The following is a 16,664-nucleotide window of genomic DNA, read 5'->3' on the forward strand; positions in this document are numbered from 1 at the left end:
TACTATTATTCTTTTTCAAGTTAAGAACAACCAGTAAGTTCCAGCAGGAGTTCATGTGCCTAGGATTCTGAAGATATTGCACTGCTAGAGCGGAGGGTGCTGGAACCCTCAGAGTCTATGCAAAGGATGAGAACGGTCCCCCTGGGTGGCTCCCCCAACCATTGTTTACTGGCCGTGTGGCTTTGGGCAAGTTACTTGAGCTCTCTGAGTGACTTACCCGTCACTTTTCTTGTACAGAAAGCCCACCTTCTCCGTCCCAAACTGCTTGTTGCCTTGGTGCTGATGGATGCTGTAGCCACCTCCTGAGTTCTTCCGGCTCAGATTCTCCTGTTCCTCGGACACGCAAAGGACACCTTAGGGCGTCTGGGAAGAGCCTCATTGCGCAGGGGTCTCACTCAGGGAGACTTCTCAAGGGCCCCTTGAAGTGGGGTCTTCCTTCTCTCCCTCCCTCCATGGCCGGCCTTGGGAGAAGGCATTCATGTGGGCATGACTGAGGGGCTGACCTCTCTGCTCTCAAGCTGCAGTGTCCCTCGGAGGGAGTCCCGGAGCTGGGTCAGCTTCTGTAGCTCCTCCTCCTGGGCTTGACGCAGCTATGGGACAGAAGGTAGGACCCCGCTGTCAGCCCACAGATGTGCCGGGTGCACAGCCCGGACCAAGACTTGCAGGGCAGCAGCCTTGCTCTCCGGGCAGGGGCCAGCTCTTCCACACCCCCAGATTCTCCCGGGAAGACAGAGGACTTGACCGTGTGCCCAAGGGTGAGGCCCGACTTACTGCATGTACAGAGGCTGCCAGCTTCTCGATGAAGGGGGACAGGCTCTGAGCGGCCTTCCAGCCATCTTGGAAAAAGCTAAGAGGCGTGAGGCCAAACGGGGGACAAGAAAGAGGAGAATGAGAATGAGGGAGGCAGGAAGGGTGAGAGAAGGTGCTCCAAGGATCACAGGGCCCCTGGGGGCAGTACAGCCTGCCTGTCAGGAGCAAGCTCTCTGGAGTCAAAGTTGTCTGGGTCCAGATCCCGCGTCCCAGCTGCGTGATGTTAGTAAATCTGAGCTGCAGTTTTCTGAGGACGAATGGGGGTTTCTCCTGGCTCACGGGGCTGTTGGGGGACTGAGTGAGCGCAAACATGCCTGATACATGGGGAGCCCCCAGTAAAGAGGAGCCCTAGAAAGCATTCCCTAGAAAGGCACAGGCGGAGTCCTCGAGGGCCTGCCAGATCCTGGGGACGGGCCTTGTTTTGTGTTGTCTGTGGGGGTGGGGGTGGGGGTGGGGACAAGGGAGAAGCAACCTACTTGTGCTGGGCGTGGAAGAACTTGATGAGGCTCTGCAGGAAATCAGGACCCTGCTTCATCTGGCTCTCCCCGGCTCTCAGCAGGTACTGGGGAAAGAGCAGGGCTAAGTGTGCAGCGTGTGCAGAAGCTGAATCCTGGGGGCAAGGGGCTGCTGTCCCCACCCCGGGCTAACCTTGGCCATGACTGAACCTCGGTGATATCTCAAGTGCCATCTGGATAGGACCCCGGGGGTTCAGGAGGCGAAGAGACACATCCCAACCTCGCCTCACCCCTGCAGCGCCCCTTACCTCACACATGTGCAGCTGGAAGACGCGCCGTTCTCTCTGTGTGTCCTGGGCCACCTCCCCAGGGCTCCCTCCTGTCACTCTGGCCCGGTCCCTTTCCTTCTCCAGCCTGGCCCTAGGCCCCAAGGAAAGAGAGGCCCGAACAACTCTTGCCATAGCCCCTTTCACGACCCACCACCTCCACATGCCCCTCTCTGCCACGGGCACACGAGAGTGAGGGGGCCCTCCGGGGTGCCAGCTGTGTGGTAGGGCTGGGGTACAATGGTGAACAGGGAGGATCCAGGTGGGGGGAGAAAGACGTGAATCAAATCGCAGCCGCGAAGACTAAAATGGGGGATCCGACCTCGCCCGGCTGCTCAGGGAGTGCTGTTTGAGGTGAGATCTGAAAGGCTGAGAGGTTGCCTTGGAGGAAGCTAGGAGCATCAGACCACGTGGTAGCCGGAGGCAGGGGGCATCAGGGCTCAGGGACGGAGATGGAGAGGAAGGGGCTCCAGGTGAGGCACAGAGGGGCCAGATCACGCGGGGCCCAATTCAGATCATTGCTCCCAAGAGCGATGGGAAGGAGCTGAAGGCTTTTATGCAGGAAGGCGACAGGCTTAGATTAGGGCCAGGTGGGGTTTGGGGTGACCAGTCTGATTTTGCTGGAAGGATCAGTGGCTCAGAGGATCAGTAGGTACCTTCATACTTCTGAACCATGGAGCTTCCCATCTAAAGCTTAGAAAACCTTTGTCCTTTTCTTTGTGAGCAAAGACAGCTTGTAGCTAAGAGTAACCTGGGCCTTCCCGCTACATATCTCGAGGGTTGGCTGTTTTCCCTCTTTGGGGGTGGCTGGATCTGTTTGTAAATGATTTCCTGGAAATCCCACACCCATCAGACCACCCACTCTCGGCCGGGAGAGTGTTTCCACATCTGGGGCTGGGCACATGTAACCACAAATCCTCTGTAAAGGAGATGTCTTGCTTATCAGTTTTGCTTCCAAGTAGGTACCAGCCCTGAGCAAAGATGACAACTGTGGGATACATTACAAGTATCACTACCCCTCCCCAAGCCTCAGTCTCCTCAGCTGGGAAATGGGGATCCTTATCTGTACCCAGATGAGACAAAGTATGCAGAAGACTTAGCACACGGACGACCCTACAGCTATTATTATCATAGGTCCCTCCAGGCCTCGGTTTTCCTGTCTGTAAACTAGGGAAGCAAAGGCCTAGGCAGAGTCCTCAGGTCCATTCTGGCCTCAAAGTTCCAGGCCCTTGGGGCGCCTGGGTGGCGCAGTCGGTTAAGCGTCCGACTTCAGCCAGGTCACGATCTCGTGGTCCGTGAGTTCGAGGCCCGCGTCGGGCTCTGGGCTGATGGCTCAGAGCCTGGAGCCTGTTTCCGATTCTGTGTCTCCCTCTCTCTCTGCCCCTCCCCCGTTCATGCTCTGTCTCTCTCTGTCCCAAAAAAATAAATAAACGTTGAAAAAAAAAAAAAAAGTTCCAGGCCCTACTGAGGTCAGTGTTTACATGCAGGATCTGTCCCTGGAGACCTGTTGAGCCATTCCTCAACCGTGGAACTACGGATGTTCTGACCAGATAATTCCTTGATATGGAGCCGTTCAGTAGATGTAGGATGTTTAGCGGCACCCCTGACCTCCACCCACTAGATGTCAGTAGCATCTCCCAATTGTGACAGCCAGAAATGTCTACTGGGGGGGGGGGGGTGCCCCTGAGCGAGCCCCACTGCTCTAGAGTGGGGGTCTGTAGGTTTAAAAATTTTTTTTCTCGGGAGTGGTTATTTTTCCTTCCCCTAAAACTTTATGATACCCCGAGAGGGAGTCTGTGGCAGGCTGGTGGAGTTAGGGTGGGGACTGACCCTGTGAACTGGGCCGGGGAGGGGGGGGGGGTCATGGCAGATGCTATTTCAGGGGATCAGAAGATGAGCAGCAGGGAGGGGCAATGGCTAAGGCTGTGGTGTGCCCGCAGTGAGCCTGGCAGCTTGCTAAGAGGGCAGGAGACAAAGCAGGCAGAGCGGCTGGGAGGGGTGGGGGCATCTCCATGCACACTGCTAACCTCATCTTTCACTAGTAAAAGTGAAAAATAAGCTAGATGGCTATCAGTGGGAAATAGATACATTATGCTCTGGCCATCTATAGGAATACTATGCAGCCGTTAAAAAGGATAAGGAAGGGGCGCCTGGGTGGCTCAGTCGGTTAAGTGGCCGACTTCGGCTCAGGTCATGATCTCGCGGTCCATGAGTTCGAGCCCCGCGTCAGGCTCTGTGCTGACAGCTCGGATCCTGGAGCCTGCTTCCGATTCTGTGTCTCCCTCTCTCTGACCCTCCCCCGTTCATGGTCTGTCTCTCTCTGTCTCAAAAATAAATAAACGTTAAAAAAAATTATAGGGGCGCCTGGGTGGCGCAGTCGGTTAAGCGTCCGACTTCGGCCAGGTCACGATCTCGCAGTCCGTGAGTTCGAGCCCCGCGTCAGGCTCTGGGCTGATGGCTCAGAGCCTGGAGCCTGTTTCCGATTCTGTGTCTCCCTCTCTCTCTGACCCTCTCCCGTTCATGCTCTGTCTCTCTCTGTCCCAAAAATAAATAAAAACGGGGAAAGAAAAAAAATTAAAAAAAAAATTATAAAAAAAAGGATAAGGAACATCTATACGTACTGGCATGGAAAGACGTCTGCTCAAGAGTAAATGGGCGAAAAGGAAGCACAACATGGGACAGTGGCTAGAAATGTGTGTTCTAGATTTGAATAGCAGCTCTCTCACTTAACCTTTATAAATCTAAGCTTCAATGTCTCACATTTCCAAAATGAAACAAATGCTGCCCGTTCTCAGATGGCATAATGCACGGTACAGTAGTCCCTGGCATACGGTAAGCCGTCAGGATTATGATGATGCTAATGATATTGATGAGTATGATAGTAACTACTGGTGATTCCTTTAGATAATGTTTTGTTTGTTTGTTTTTACATGGGGTACTTCCTTATTTATTTAATATTTTTCGCACAGGCTCTAGTGGAGATTAAAGGACAGAAGCTAGTTAGCTCAGGATAGAGACAAGCTGTAAAGTGTAAATGGCTTCATGAATTACCACAGCTCTGTCCCTGCCTCAGCTAAGGTAATCTACAGAGCCATACCCTACCAGGTCTGACATGACCTCAGACTACTAGCTGGGGACTTGCTTTTTATTCCACCACACCCTTCCCAGAAAAGAGCAACTCCTATTCCCTCCCTGTCCTCAAAGGATCACCAATGTTGTAGAAACATTTCCCATGCTGGGAATATTTTATTTCCTTTGAATGGAGTTGCAGCGGAAGGAGTGAAATGAATATTGAGTGAAAAGCAGTGAAATGCTAGTTACTGAGAAGACCAAGGGAACTGGAGAAGGGGACTTCGGGGAGCAGTGTAGCATTCAGACGGGGAGCAGGCACTCCCGGTGGAGTGAGGGGGTCAGTGAGGAGGATGGAGGAGAGGAAAGGAATCAAAACGAACCATGCACCCGCTGACCTGATGCCTTGGAATCGCCTCTCCTGTGATGCCTCCCCCTACAACCCTTCCCTCCACCCGATCGAAACCACCTGTCTTGTCTGCCGCCTCAATGCCGACACTATTCTTACGGCACCGTCGCTTTGTATCTTCATTATTTATCCACCCACCTCTCTTCTTGCTTACGAACCAGTGGGATCCACTAGGGCAGGGATTGGGGTGGCACTCTCTTCCTTATTTCTCACCTATAAATTGGGGATAATAACAGCCCCTTTCCCTGCCAAGGGGAATAAATACATCAGATAACAGATGTAAAGAGCTTATCATGGTACCTAAGGTAAAAGAAGCTTATAAGTAAGTATAAGTACCATCTGCTGTTATTACTAATTATTATTTTTAAGCACTGATATTGTGTTGGGCACTCTGCTAGACTCTTCACATGCTAAAGTTATAACCCCAGGAGGCAGGAATCATCACCCCATCTTATAGGTGAGGAGCCCGAGGCCGAGACAAGTCACATGTCCAAATCTCTCAGCTAGTAACTGCTGGAGCTAGGATTTGAATCCAGCATCTGGATTCAAGCCACCATCCGGTCTGTCGGATGCTCGAGGCTTGGGGACGGCACTGGTAACCAACGCTGTGTCCCAGATTTGCCCCATCCCTCCTTCCCTGTCTGGTTCCCTTTGCTGGTGACAGGCACAGTGTCTCTTTTTTTTTTCTTTTTTTCAAAAAATTGTATTTATTTTATTAACTTTAAATTTTTAATTCCAGTATGGTTAACGCATCGTGTTCTATGAGTTTCAGGTGTATAATACAGTGTTTGACAGTTCTAGACATTACTCTCTGCTCATCACGGTAAGTGCACTCATTAAGCCCCATCACCTAGTTCACCCACGCCCACGGTGTCTTTTCTGATAGGCCACAGTCAGAGACTGTTTCACAGAAGATGAAGCTGAGACCCAGAGGAGGGAAGGGACTGTCCAAGAACCCAAGCTGGCCAGGGGAAATGCCAGGAGCAGAGGCCTGGGATCCTGCAGGATTAGCTGGCTCACCCCTGAAGTCGTTGGTCCAGCCCCTTGCTGTGTTACTCTCATCGCAGTTCTGGCTCAGAAAGATTTCTCTGGCTCAGATAAATACTTGTGGAACCACAGCACCAGGTGCTTCATATGCACTGTGTTTATTTCATCTCCACACCAACCCTGCAAGGGTATCCCTGGCCCCATTTCTCAGATGAGGAAAGAGACTTGCACAGGGAACACCCTAGAAAAACTAGGTCCCTGCCCAAGGGATGCCTTTCTTCGCAGCTCCAGGTGGACAGGGGAGCCCTCCTCCTATATGAACAACCAGGAAGTGAGGCTCCTGGTCGTATCCAACAGACGCCATTCTGGGCCCTTCCAGCTGCTGCCCAGACTGGTTTGGTAAGCATGAGGTGGAAATTACAGTAACTCACAGCGCACCAATATCTAGCTATACCTGAAGCCCTCATAAAAAGGAGCGTAACAGACGCCTGTGCCAGGACAGGTAGCTCAGCCTATGTAACGTGCCTGGCAGGAGCCAGGAGACCGCGGAGCAGGGCAGAAAGAGCACTGGGTTCTAGTCCAGGCCCTGTTGATTACTCACCGAACAACCCTCACCAAGCCCCTCTCCCTATCAATTACACAGTCTTTTCTTTAAACGAAACCTTGCAGGCAAGATCAATACGTAAATCTGGTACGGGGCGCCTGACTGTGGCTCAGTCAGTGGAGCATGCGACTCTTGATCTCAGGGTTGTGAGTCTGAGCCCCATGTGAGGTGTAGAGATTACTTACAAACAAAATAATATACAAAAACATATGTATATGTATGTATATGTAAATCTGGTAAAAGCAGAGCTGGTTGCAGATGGTCAGCAGGGTGGGGCTTATTCTTTCCACTTGGTAGGTGATGCCCTGCAAGGCTGAGGGCTTAGTCAAGGGAACTCAGGAAGACGCAGACCATGTGGTGGCCCCACATCAAATTGCTAGGAAGACTGCCTGCGTGGCCACGCCCCTCTCTGGGCCTCTAAAGAGAGCAGATGGCCACGCCCACCACAGCTCCCACACACACCCCCGGGGGGGGGGAGGTGGCGGGGGGGGGGAGGTGGCGGGGGGGGGGAGGTGGCGGGGGGGGGGGGGGGGGAGGTGGCGGGGGGGGGGGGTTGTCTACAGGCACAACAGCAGTAGAGACCTGAGCGCTGCTGGAGTGGGGAGTCCTCGCCTTCCTTCAGCCTCCCTGGGGCTGGAGGAACAATAAAGTTCCAGGATCTCCTTCTTAGAATTGAACCTACAGAAGTAATGATTCTGGGAGAGAGCGAACATTTAGTTCCAAGGATGCTTCCCCAAAGTCAGGGGCAGAAGAAATACATTACGGATCATGCGTATGTTGAAACACAGTGTGCCCATTTAAGTGACGATGTATATGAATATGCAATGATGTGGAAAAACGGTCATGATGTATTTTAAGTTTTATTTTTATTTTCTTATTTATTTTGAGAGAGACAGAGAGAGAGAGAGAGAAAGCATGAGTAGGGGTGGGGAAAGAGAGAGGAAGCGAGAGAGAATCCCAAGCAGGCTCCGCACCGTCGGTGCAGACAGAGCCTGATGCGGGACCGAACTCATAGGCCGTGAGATCATGACCTGAGCGGAAGTCAGAGGCTTAATGACTGAGCTACCCAGGCGCCCGGGTCACAATGTATTTTTAAGTAAAGAAAACTCAATATGATTATTATGTTCTCAGTCTCGTAAAAAATATTTCTTTATATATAGGAAAATGACTAGAAAGTTCTTAATACTTTGGTCTTGGAAATTAAGCTTTTCCGGGGCTCCTGGTGGCTCAGTCCGTTAAGCATCCAACTCCTCCGTCAAGTCATGATCTCATGGTTTGTGAGTCTGACCCCCTTGTCTGGCTCTGTGCTGACAGCACAGAACCTGCTTGGGATTCCCTCTCCCTCTTTCTCTCTCTCTCAAAATAAATAAGCTTTTTTTTTTTTTTAAGAATTTTCCTCTTGGTCTTTGGTAGTTTCCCCTCCTCCCACTTTTTTAAGTGACAAAACCAGAGCATCCGCCCATACTATGTAAAAACACTCAAATAACAGAAGTACTAGCTGTTCCCCACAGGGCCCTCATCCTCTCCTAAGGATAATTAAAGTTTTTTCTTCTTTCCTCCTCATTTTCTGAGTTATTCACAATGGACACATACTGCTTTCGCAAAATGCAAGAGAAGACAACAGTTTACAAATAGTAAACAGAGCTCTGAGGTACGGCGGGCCTGGCCGGGCCCTGGCAGAGTCCTATAGACAGGGCCCGAGGAGTGTCTGCTCTGGGGGGATTGGCTCCTTCTGTCCCCATGATGTGCCAGTAGCCAGTGAGAGGTCTGGAGCATCGTGAGGTGCGCACAAGAGGCGTGGGTCTGACACTGACTCCCTTTCCTCTTCTATGTCCGACTAAACGCTTACAAATAACCACCTGGTGTTGCAGAAAGAGGATGAAGGGGTGGGAGCCCCAGCTCCGCCTCCGCCTCCGCCTCACCGTGTGGCCTTAGGCAGGCGACTTAACCTGTCTGAGCCTCCAATTCCTCCTGACGCTTGGGATGCTAACACCTCCCGCACAGGCTGGGTGGTTGTGGAGACTTACTGGCATGCAGCCTTTCCCTCTCTCTGCCCACTTCTAGCACCACTGAGTAGATGGGTCTCTGAGAGCAGGATCTCGAGGACCCTTCACAACTGCCCCCCTTTGGTGGTCCTGCAGTCCAGCCCCCAGACTCCTGTCAGGCCTGGGCATAGATCACCTCCTGTAAATGCCTCCAGAGAGTGAGATGGCAGGTGCCTGGGTGGCTCAGTCAGTGAAGCTGAACCAACTTCGGTTCAGGTCACGATCTCACAGTTCGTGAGTTCGAACCCCGCGTCGGGCCTCGTGTGTCCAGGCTCAGAGCCTGGGGCCTGCTGCAGATTCTGTGTCTCCCTCTCTCTCTGACCCTCCCTGGCTCACACTCCCTCTATCTCAAAAATAAATAGACATAAAAAAAAAAAATGTTAGAGAGTGAGATGCCATGCGCTTTTGGGTGACATGTCCTGGCAGCACTGAGGTCCTCCCCCTGTCCAGCATCCTTCTGCAACACAAGATTCGCTCCCCTGGGCAAACCACCCTGACCGCAGCCACTTACATTTTGGCTTCGTAGTCCTTCCACGCCTTCTCCAGCTGCTTTTTGGAATCCTGTGGTTTAAAAAGAACAATTTGCCCAGGGGCGCCTGGGTGGCGCAGTCAGTTAAGCGACTGACTCTTCTCGATTTCAGCTCAGGTCACGATCTCACGGTTTGTGAGTTGGAGCCCCGTGTGGGGGAGCCTGCTTGGGATGCTCTCTCACTGCCCCTCCCCCACTTACACATGGGAGTGTGCGTGCGCGCACACACACACACACTCTCTCTCTCTCTCTCAAAATAAAAAACTAAACTAAAAAAAAAAAAAAAAAAAGAACAATTTGCCCAAAGGGGCACTTGGGGGCTGGAATCAACAGTACGCTTTGCTACCTTTAGGGGGACCCTGTGCTTTCACGCTCCCCTATGCTGCTCAGAGCCATACTCCAACCAACCCCTGCCCCCATAGCCCTTACTGTAAACCTCACCCCCCAAACGAGACCCGACCAGCACCATTTCTCAGGACTGAGCCCCTTCTCCCATCTGACCTCTTCCTATAGCTGCTAAGAATCAGCTGGGTTTGGTGGACCTTGGCCTGAGGTACGGGGAGAATTTTGAGTCCTCTTTCTCAGAAGGCAGAGATCGCCATGAGAATGAGGAAGTTGGAAGTCAGACTCCTCCCCTAACTTTACCCCACCCTTTCTTGTGCCTGGAACCAGATCATCCTCTCCACAGGAAGGGTACACGTAGAGGGACACACGCACAGAGAGGCTGAGGAGTCTACTCAGGGCCACACAGCAAGCCGGTGAGACCTGGCTGATCTCTGGCCTGGTCTGCCTGGCCTCATCCAGCTGGAGTGCTCACACCCTCCAGAACCGTCCCCGTCAGCCAAGTGAAAAAGCTGCCTGGCTGGTTTGGGCGGTTCCCAGGCTGGTGGCCGGCCTAAGGCAAGAGGGAAGTCTCTGGAAGGAGGACAGCTTCTCCCCCGGGCCTTCTGGGGCAGACTTCTCAGGGAGATTATTCTGTCGCTCTCTTTGAGTTCTGCTCTGCCTGGAGGCTAGAGCTGCCAGGTGCAGAGAGCAGCCAACACTGGAGTCGGCAGCCCCAGATCCCACCCTGGCTCCTCGGACGAGCCAGGTGACCTGTCAACGGGTCACCAAACTCCCTGGGCCTCCATCTCCTCAACTGCAGAACAGGGACGGCAGTACCCACAGAACCCACCTCGTAGGGTTGTTGTAAGAATTGCCTGACCCGTTTCCCGTGAGGGCCCCGGCAGACAACAGTTCATCCATCCCAGACTGACCCCAAGGCCAGGTCTTCCCGCCCCTCCGAGGGTCAGCACTCCCACTGTGACAGCCTCACGTGACCTCCGGCTTCAGCCCAGCCCTGTCTGCCCTTCGGTCCCCTGCCCACCTCTTTCTTACTCCATCCCATCACCTCTGGGCACCTCCACTCCCCGAATGGAAACTCACCTGTCGCCCGTCCCTCAGTTGCCCCTTCAATAGACTGTCCAGGGGGAATGAGACAATGTTGTTCAGATTCTGAACCTGGAAAAAGCAGAGACCCCCATCCCCCATCTTGGGTGACCATCTGTCGAGCTCCAAGGGGCTACAGGGCACAAGGAAGGGTCAGAGGGCAAAGGAGGGCCCTGGGGTGAGGGTGGGGGGCAGAAGGGGTGGCAGAGCCGGCCCCTGAAAGCACTGTTTCCCCTTCTCCTGACTAACCCCGGCCTCATCGCCTCACAGCTCCAGGAATATCCACGGTCAGCCCATCTCCGTTCCTCTGCCACGAGCACCCTCCCCTCGCCCCTCTGACTCTGAAGTGGCCATCTGCTGTTTGTGTCTGGCCAGCTCCTCTCCCCCTATCATGTGGGGAACCCTTTCCCCTGTGGTCACGTGAGGTAAACACAGGAGTCAGAGCTGACCAGAGCACCCCATCCTTGGGCAATAGGGATTGGCTCAGGTGCGCAATTCGAGCTGGCCAATCAGGATCCTTCCTGGAACTTTCTGCCAGAGTCCTGGGAGAAACACTGGGTCTTTCTTCTGGTGAGACGGTGAATCTGGGTGTGCTGGGCCATCCTGCCCACTGAGCAGACACAGAGAGAAACTATCTAACAGAAAGAGAAGAAGCCTAAAGCCAGTTGCATACCTGGATTTCCCATTACGGGGGCCAATGAATTCTCTTTATAACAAATCCTAGTTTGAAAAAAATTTTTTAATGTTTATTTTTTTATTTTTTATTTTTGAGAGAGAGAGAGAAAGACAAAGTATGAGCAGGGGAGGGGCAGAAAGAGAGGGAGACACAGACTCTGAAGCAGGCTCCAGGCTCTGAACTGTCAGCACAGAGCCCGACACGGGACTCGAACTCACGAACTGCGAGATCATGACCTGAGCCGAAGTCAGTCACTTAGCCGACTGAGCCACCCAGGCGCCCCTAAAAAATCCTGGTTTGAATTGAGTTTCTATCATTTGGCAACCCAAATTGCCCGTCTGATATTTTAGTTCACCTTTCAAAGTATAGCTTGGGTCTCCCCTCCTCCAGGAAGCCTTCCTGATTGCTCCTCCCCATGGTCTACGCTGACCTTCCCCTTTCTGAACCATGGCAGCCTCTGACCCAACTCGCTGGGCCCTCGAGTTTGTGCCAAGCTACTGGTAATGCTTGGTGTCATCCCACATCTCAGCTCCTGTCTCTCCCACTAGACTATGGCTCTCTAAGGCATTAGCCTCTTTCTTCCCTGTGTCACCAGCCCCTCGTATGATGCCCAGCACAGAGTAGACCCTCAGCAAAGCTTAGTTTGACTGAAAATAGCAAGAGGAGAGGTCAAGACAAAAGAGGTCACTAATTCAGTTGAACTCAAACACTGAAGCCCTACATATGGGACAGTGTGTGAGGCAGTGCTACGCAGAGAGGTACAATCACGACAGGTGGCAATATTATCTATCACTAACTGCACGCCTACTCTGGGGCAGGCACTTAACTTGCATAACCTCATTATAACTCTGTGAGGTGGGTACCATCATGAGCACAATTTTACAGACGGGGCCCAGGCAGAGTGAGTGACTTGGCCAGGGACACCCACACAGAGAGCCGCAGAGCAGGGTCCGAGGCTAAGCCTGAGGTCTGGGGGCTCAACCACCGAGCAAACTGCATCTCAGAGATGATGCAGCCAGGGCCTGGGCTAGGGAAGGACTGGAGCCATGACAGCCAGTCCCAAAACCATGGGGCCTGGGGAGCGACGGGCTTCCCTGAGGTGCTACAGCCAGGCTTGAGTTCAGACACTGGAGCCGGACAACCTGGGTTCAACTCCGGCAGCGTGAACTCGGGCCAGGTGCTTAACCTCGTGCCCTAGTTTCCTAGCCTGTAAAGCGGGGAAGACAGTAAAACCAAACCCACAGCACCGAGAACCGTGCCTGTTCAGGGGAACAGCTTCTATCTTGGACCACGTGCAGGAGCCGAGAGGCTTGTTGAGGGGAGGTCGTTCCCAGGCTTTGTGGACACAGCAGATGCAGTTGGGAAAGCAGAGGGCAGAGAGGGTTACGGGGAGGCAGTGGTACAAAGGCAGGAACCCCAGGCTCTGCCCTCCCTTCTCCCGAACCTCCTCCAGGAAGCCCTCTCTTCGTGGGGCTCTTCCCCTCTGTGAGGCCCATCTGCCGCTGGGCACTCGCACAGAAGAGAAAGAGGAGGGCAGGGTCAGAGGGAAGGCGGGAAAGAGAAGACATGGGGGGAAAGTCAGAGGAGCAGAGGAACGCAAATGGTAGGTCACAACCGGAAAGGGAACTGGGTCTCTGGTCAAGGTCAGGGGAGACTGGAGGTCAAGGGCAACCCCAGAGAAGGGTGGAACCTTTCTCAGTCAGGTTCTTAAGCCCACTTGATGTACCCTGAGCCTAGGCTAAGGGCTGGGTGAGAAAGGAACAGGGCCTCACCAGGTTCTTGAAAAGTGCAGCCACCTCGCGGGTGAACACGGCCAAGTTCAGGAAGCCGGTGGACAGCTCATGACTGTTTTGGGACAAGTGGCTGTTGCCCAGGGACTCTACAGCCTCTCGGTACTGCTCCTCATTCTCCACGTGGCCTGTGGAGGTAGACAGAAAGGCAGAGTTCGTTCCATGCTAGGGCTGGGGCTGGGGAAGGGGCTCCTTGGCCAGGCTGGGCATCAAGCAGGCTCACTCACCAAGGCCGGAGCTGTGGATCGCCCGCACAGCTTTCTTTATTCTCTGCAGGATGGCCTGGTCTCCTTCTAGGATCTGGAAGCAAATGTGGATAGAGTTCAGGGATGCCCAGCTGGGAGCAGTGCCGGACTCCATGATCCCACCCTCGAAACACACGTATAACGTTTCTTCCCCGGGGTCCCCCTGCACCCCCCACCAAACATAAATAGACCACCCTCTTCCACCCAGACCACATGGGAAACATAGATCGGTCACACCACTCCAGAAGACCACAGACTTTTCTCCCCAACTCCAGTGCAGGCCAGCTAAACACAGCGATTGCAAGGCATGTGGCACAGTGGGGACAGCCAGACCCGGATTGGAACCCTGACTCTGGCACTACCTACTGCGTCAATCTAGACAAACCTGTTAACTTCTCTGAGCCTTGGGTACCTTGTCTGCAAAATGGAGATGATACTATAGACTCCTGGAGGTGCTGAGCAAATGGATTGGTTTTTGGCTCAGGTCAGGATCTCGTGGTTCGTGGGATGGAGTCCCACATCGGGCTCTGTGTTGTACACGCAAAACGCTTAGCAAAAGACCAGAGGAGAGAATGTGGACATCTCTGTATTCTCGAAGACAAATCCCAGGCTCAGGAAGCAGAAGGGGCCGCACTCGACCCCAACTGGAAAGAACTGGTGGGACAACCATCTCTGCGGGTTGCGCAACAGACAGCAGACTGTGGGGAGGGCCAGGAGATGTGATGGTGAGAAGCAGGACTCGCGTGCCTTGGGCAGGGGGGGCTCGGCTCAGCTCAGATCAAAACCTCCCAGACACACTCCTCTTTCAGTTGGGGTACAGAAGCCCCAACCCCACGGAGCCCTTATGAAATGCTTCGTTAAGCTGGAAATTATAGAATGTTAGGGCTGAGAAGGGCTGATAGAACCACAGATGAGGAAACTGAGGCCAAGAGGGGGGAGCGCCTTGCCCGGAGTCAAACAGCGGGGCAGGAGCAGAGCTGGGTTTCCAGGGGCTGCTCCAGTACCGTGCTTCACCCACACACCCAACCACACGCCGCAGCCCCGCCCTGACCCCAGCCCCACCTCTTTTGTCCCGTGACCAAAAAAGGGATCAGAGTTTATTTTCAAAGAGTTACCTTCAACGTGACCAGGGTCAGCAAACACATTTGGCATAGTATCTGCAAAGATTCTAAGTGACACTCACAGGAGGACACGCACAGGGCCGACCTCAGGGGCAATGTGGGGTGTTCTCCGAAGCCTCTGGCATGTCGGGAGCCTCTAGAGGGAGGGGGGGTCTGGGCTTGAAGCTCAGCTCCCCTGCCCAGGTGCTGTGTGACCTCGAGCAAGTTGCCTATTTGCTCTGAGCTTCCTGATTAGCTATCTGGGAAATGGAGGAAATCCTGAGTATGAACATCATGTGTGGGACCAATGGAGGCTCATCCCAGGGATGAAGAAAAGAGTCAAGGATTTAGGGAGATGGGGGGAGAGGAGGCCATATTTGAATCAGCTAAAGAACTAAGACATTCTACTGGAGAAACAAAGACGAGGGGGAGGACAGGGACATCACTACAGTTCCCAAAGACCTAGGTGAGGGAATATGCGTTCGCCAAAGCCCTCGATCCCCACCTCGAGACTTGAAAGGGAAAGCTAAGAGATGATTAATTTAAGGAGCTGTGACTTTACTCCAAACGACAGCGTAGGTTAAAGATATGAACAAATTCCAAAGAGATTTAGAAAACTCCCTAGAAGGCAGATCCGTGTGCTTAGCATACAGAAAATACCCAATTGTTTACCTAATTGTTTACCTAAATGAATGACGTTTTGCAAAGTCCTGGGACATGCACCTGAGAAGTCTGTGTCCGTGATACTTTTTGGAGAGTCTCCCCATCCCTCGACACAGATTCTCTGAAAACTGCCCTCCTCCCCTCTAGCGGTGGGCCCTTGTCACCTTGTTTGTTTTAGCCACAGTTGACTGGACTAGGGTGGACACTTGACCCAAGCTGGCCCAATCAGCTTCGCTCTCCAAGGAATTTGGAATCAGGCTCTGGGAAGTTAGCTAACTGATCTGAAGTACTGAAGCTGGGACATCTTTCCCACCGTGTGCAAAGAGAAAAGAACAAAGCAGACGTACAAAAGAAGCAAACGAGACCCATGCGGCCACAGAAAAGCACTAGAAAAATGCTGCTCTGGTTTCTGGCACCTCTCCCGATCCCGCACCCTGAGAGGCTCCTCTACACTTCCTGTCCTTGGGTCTTCATGAAATATCCCCGAATCCATCCAACAAATTCCCCTAAGTGCTTAAGCTGGTTTGAGAGGATCTCTCTTCCCTACAGGGACTGCTGGTTGGCTCCCAGCGTCCATTCTCTCTTCTTCCTTAGCAAAAAGAACCCTGACTTTTCCGACGGCCACTCGGCCACTCGCAATAGAGACATTTCCCAGCCTACCTTGCAGGTGAATATGGTCATATGACGAAGTGCTGACCTATGTAATACAACAGAGATTTCATTTGTTAGTTTTCAGGAAGTATTCTTAAAAGGAAGGGGGAGCCCCTGGGTGGCTCAGTTGGTTGAGTGTCTGACTCTTGATTTCGGCTCAGGTCATGATCCCAGGGTTGTGGGATCGAGTCCCACATCGGACTCTGTGCTGACAGCACAGAGCCTACTTATGATTCTCTCTCTCCCCCTCTCTCTGTGCCTCGCCCCCTCAAAACGAATAGATTAAAAAAAGGAAGGGAAGGACTACACACCTATTAAAATGGCCCAAACCCAAAACAATGACAACACCAAATGCTGATGAGGATGTGGAGAAACAGAACTCTCTTTCACTGCTGGTGGGAAGGCAGAACGTTACAGCCACTTTGGTAGACAGCTTGGCAGTTTGTTACCAAACTAAACATACTCTTACCATACAACCCAGCAACTGTAGTCCTTGGTATTTACCCAAATGAACTGAAAATCTATTGCCACATAAAAACTTGCACATGGATGTTTACAGCAGCTTTATCCATAACTGCTAAAACTTGCAGAAAATGGCATATTGTTTAGCACTAAAAAGGAGCTCCCAAGTCACAAAGGACACAAAAGAACCTTAAATATATATTTCTGGCTGGCTCAGTTGGTGGAGCACGTGACTATGGATCTCAGGGTTGTGAGTTCGAGTCCCATGATGGGTGTAGAGATGACTTAAAACTAAATTTTTTTTAAAAGATATATATATATATATATATTACTGAGTGAAAAAAGCCAATCTGAAAAAATTGCATAGTGATTCCAACTATGGGACGTTCTGGAATAGGCCAAAGTGTGGAAACGA

The 16,664-nt window shown here is 52.4% G+C and overlaps 1 protein-coding gene across 1 annotated transcript in view; it reads right to left on the reverse strand.

Annotated features, from left to right (window-relative positions):
* The window catches only part of ASAP3 (ArfGAP with SH3 domain, ankyrin repeat and PH domain 3), a 50,044-nt gene that overhangs the window by 10,559 nt on the left and 22,821 nt on the right, over positions 1-16,664 (reverse strand). The window contains 9 exon segments of the mRNA XM_030324633.1: positions 218-327; positions 504-590; positions 772-847; positions 1,287-1,372; positions 1,574-1,685; positions 9,217-9,266; positions 10,660-10,734; positions 13,111-13,256; positions 13,356-13,428. Of these exon segments, the coding sequence (XP_030180493.1) occupies positions 218-327; positions 504-590; positions 772-847; positions 1,287-1,372; positions 1,574-1,685; positions 9,217-9,266; positions 10,660-10,734; positions 13,111-13,256; positions 13,356-13,428 (815 nt within the window).

Source organism: Lynx canadensis, chromosome C1 (genome assembly GCF_007474595.2).
Source record: "Lynx canadensis isolate LIC74 chromosome C1, mLynCan4.pri.v2, whole genome shotgun sequence".
Taxonomy (NCBI): domain Eukaryota; kingdom Metazoa; phylum Chordata; class Mammalia; order Carnivora; family Felidae; genus Lynx; species Lynx canadensis.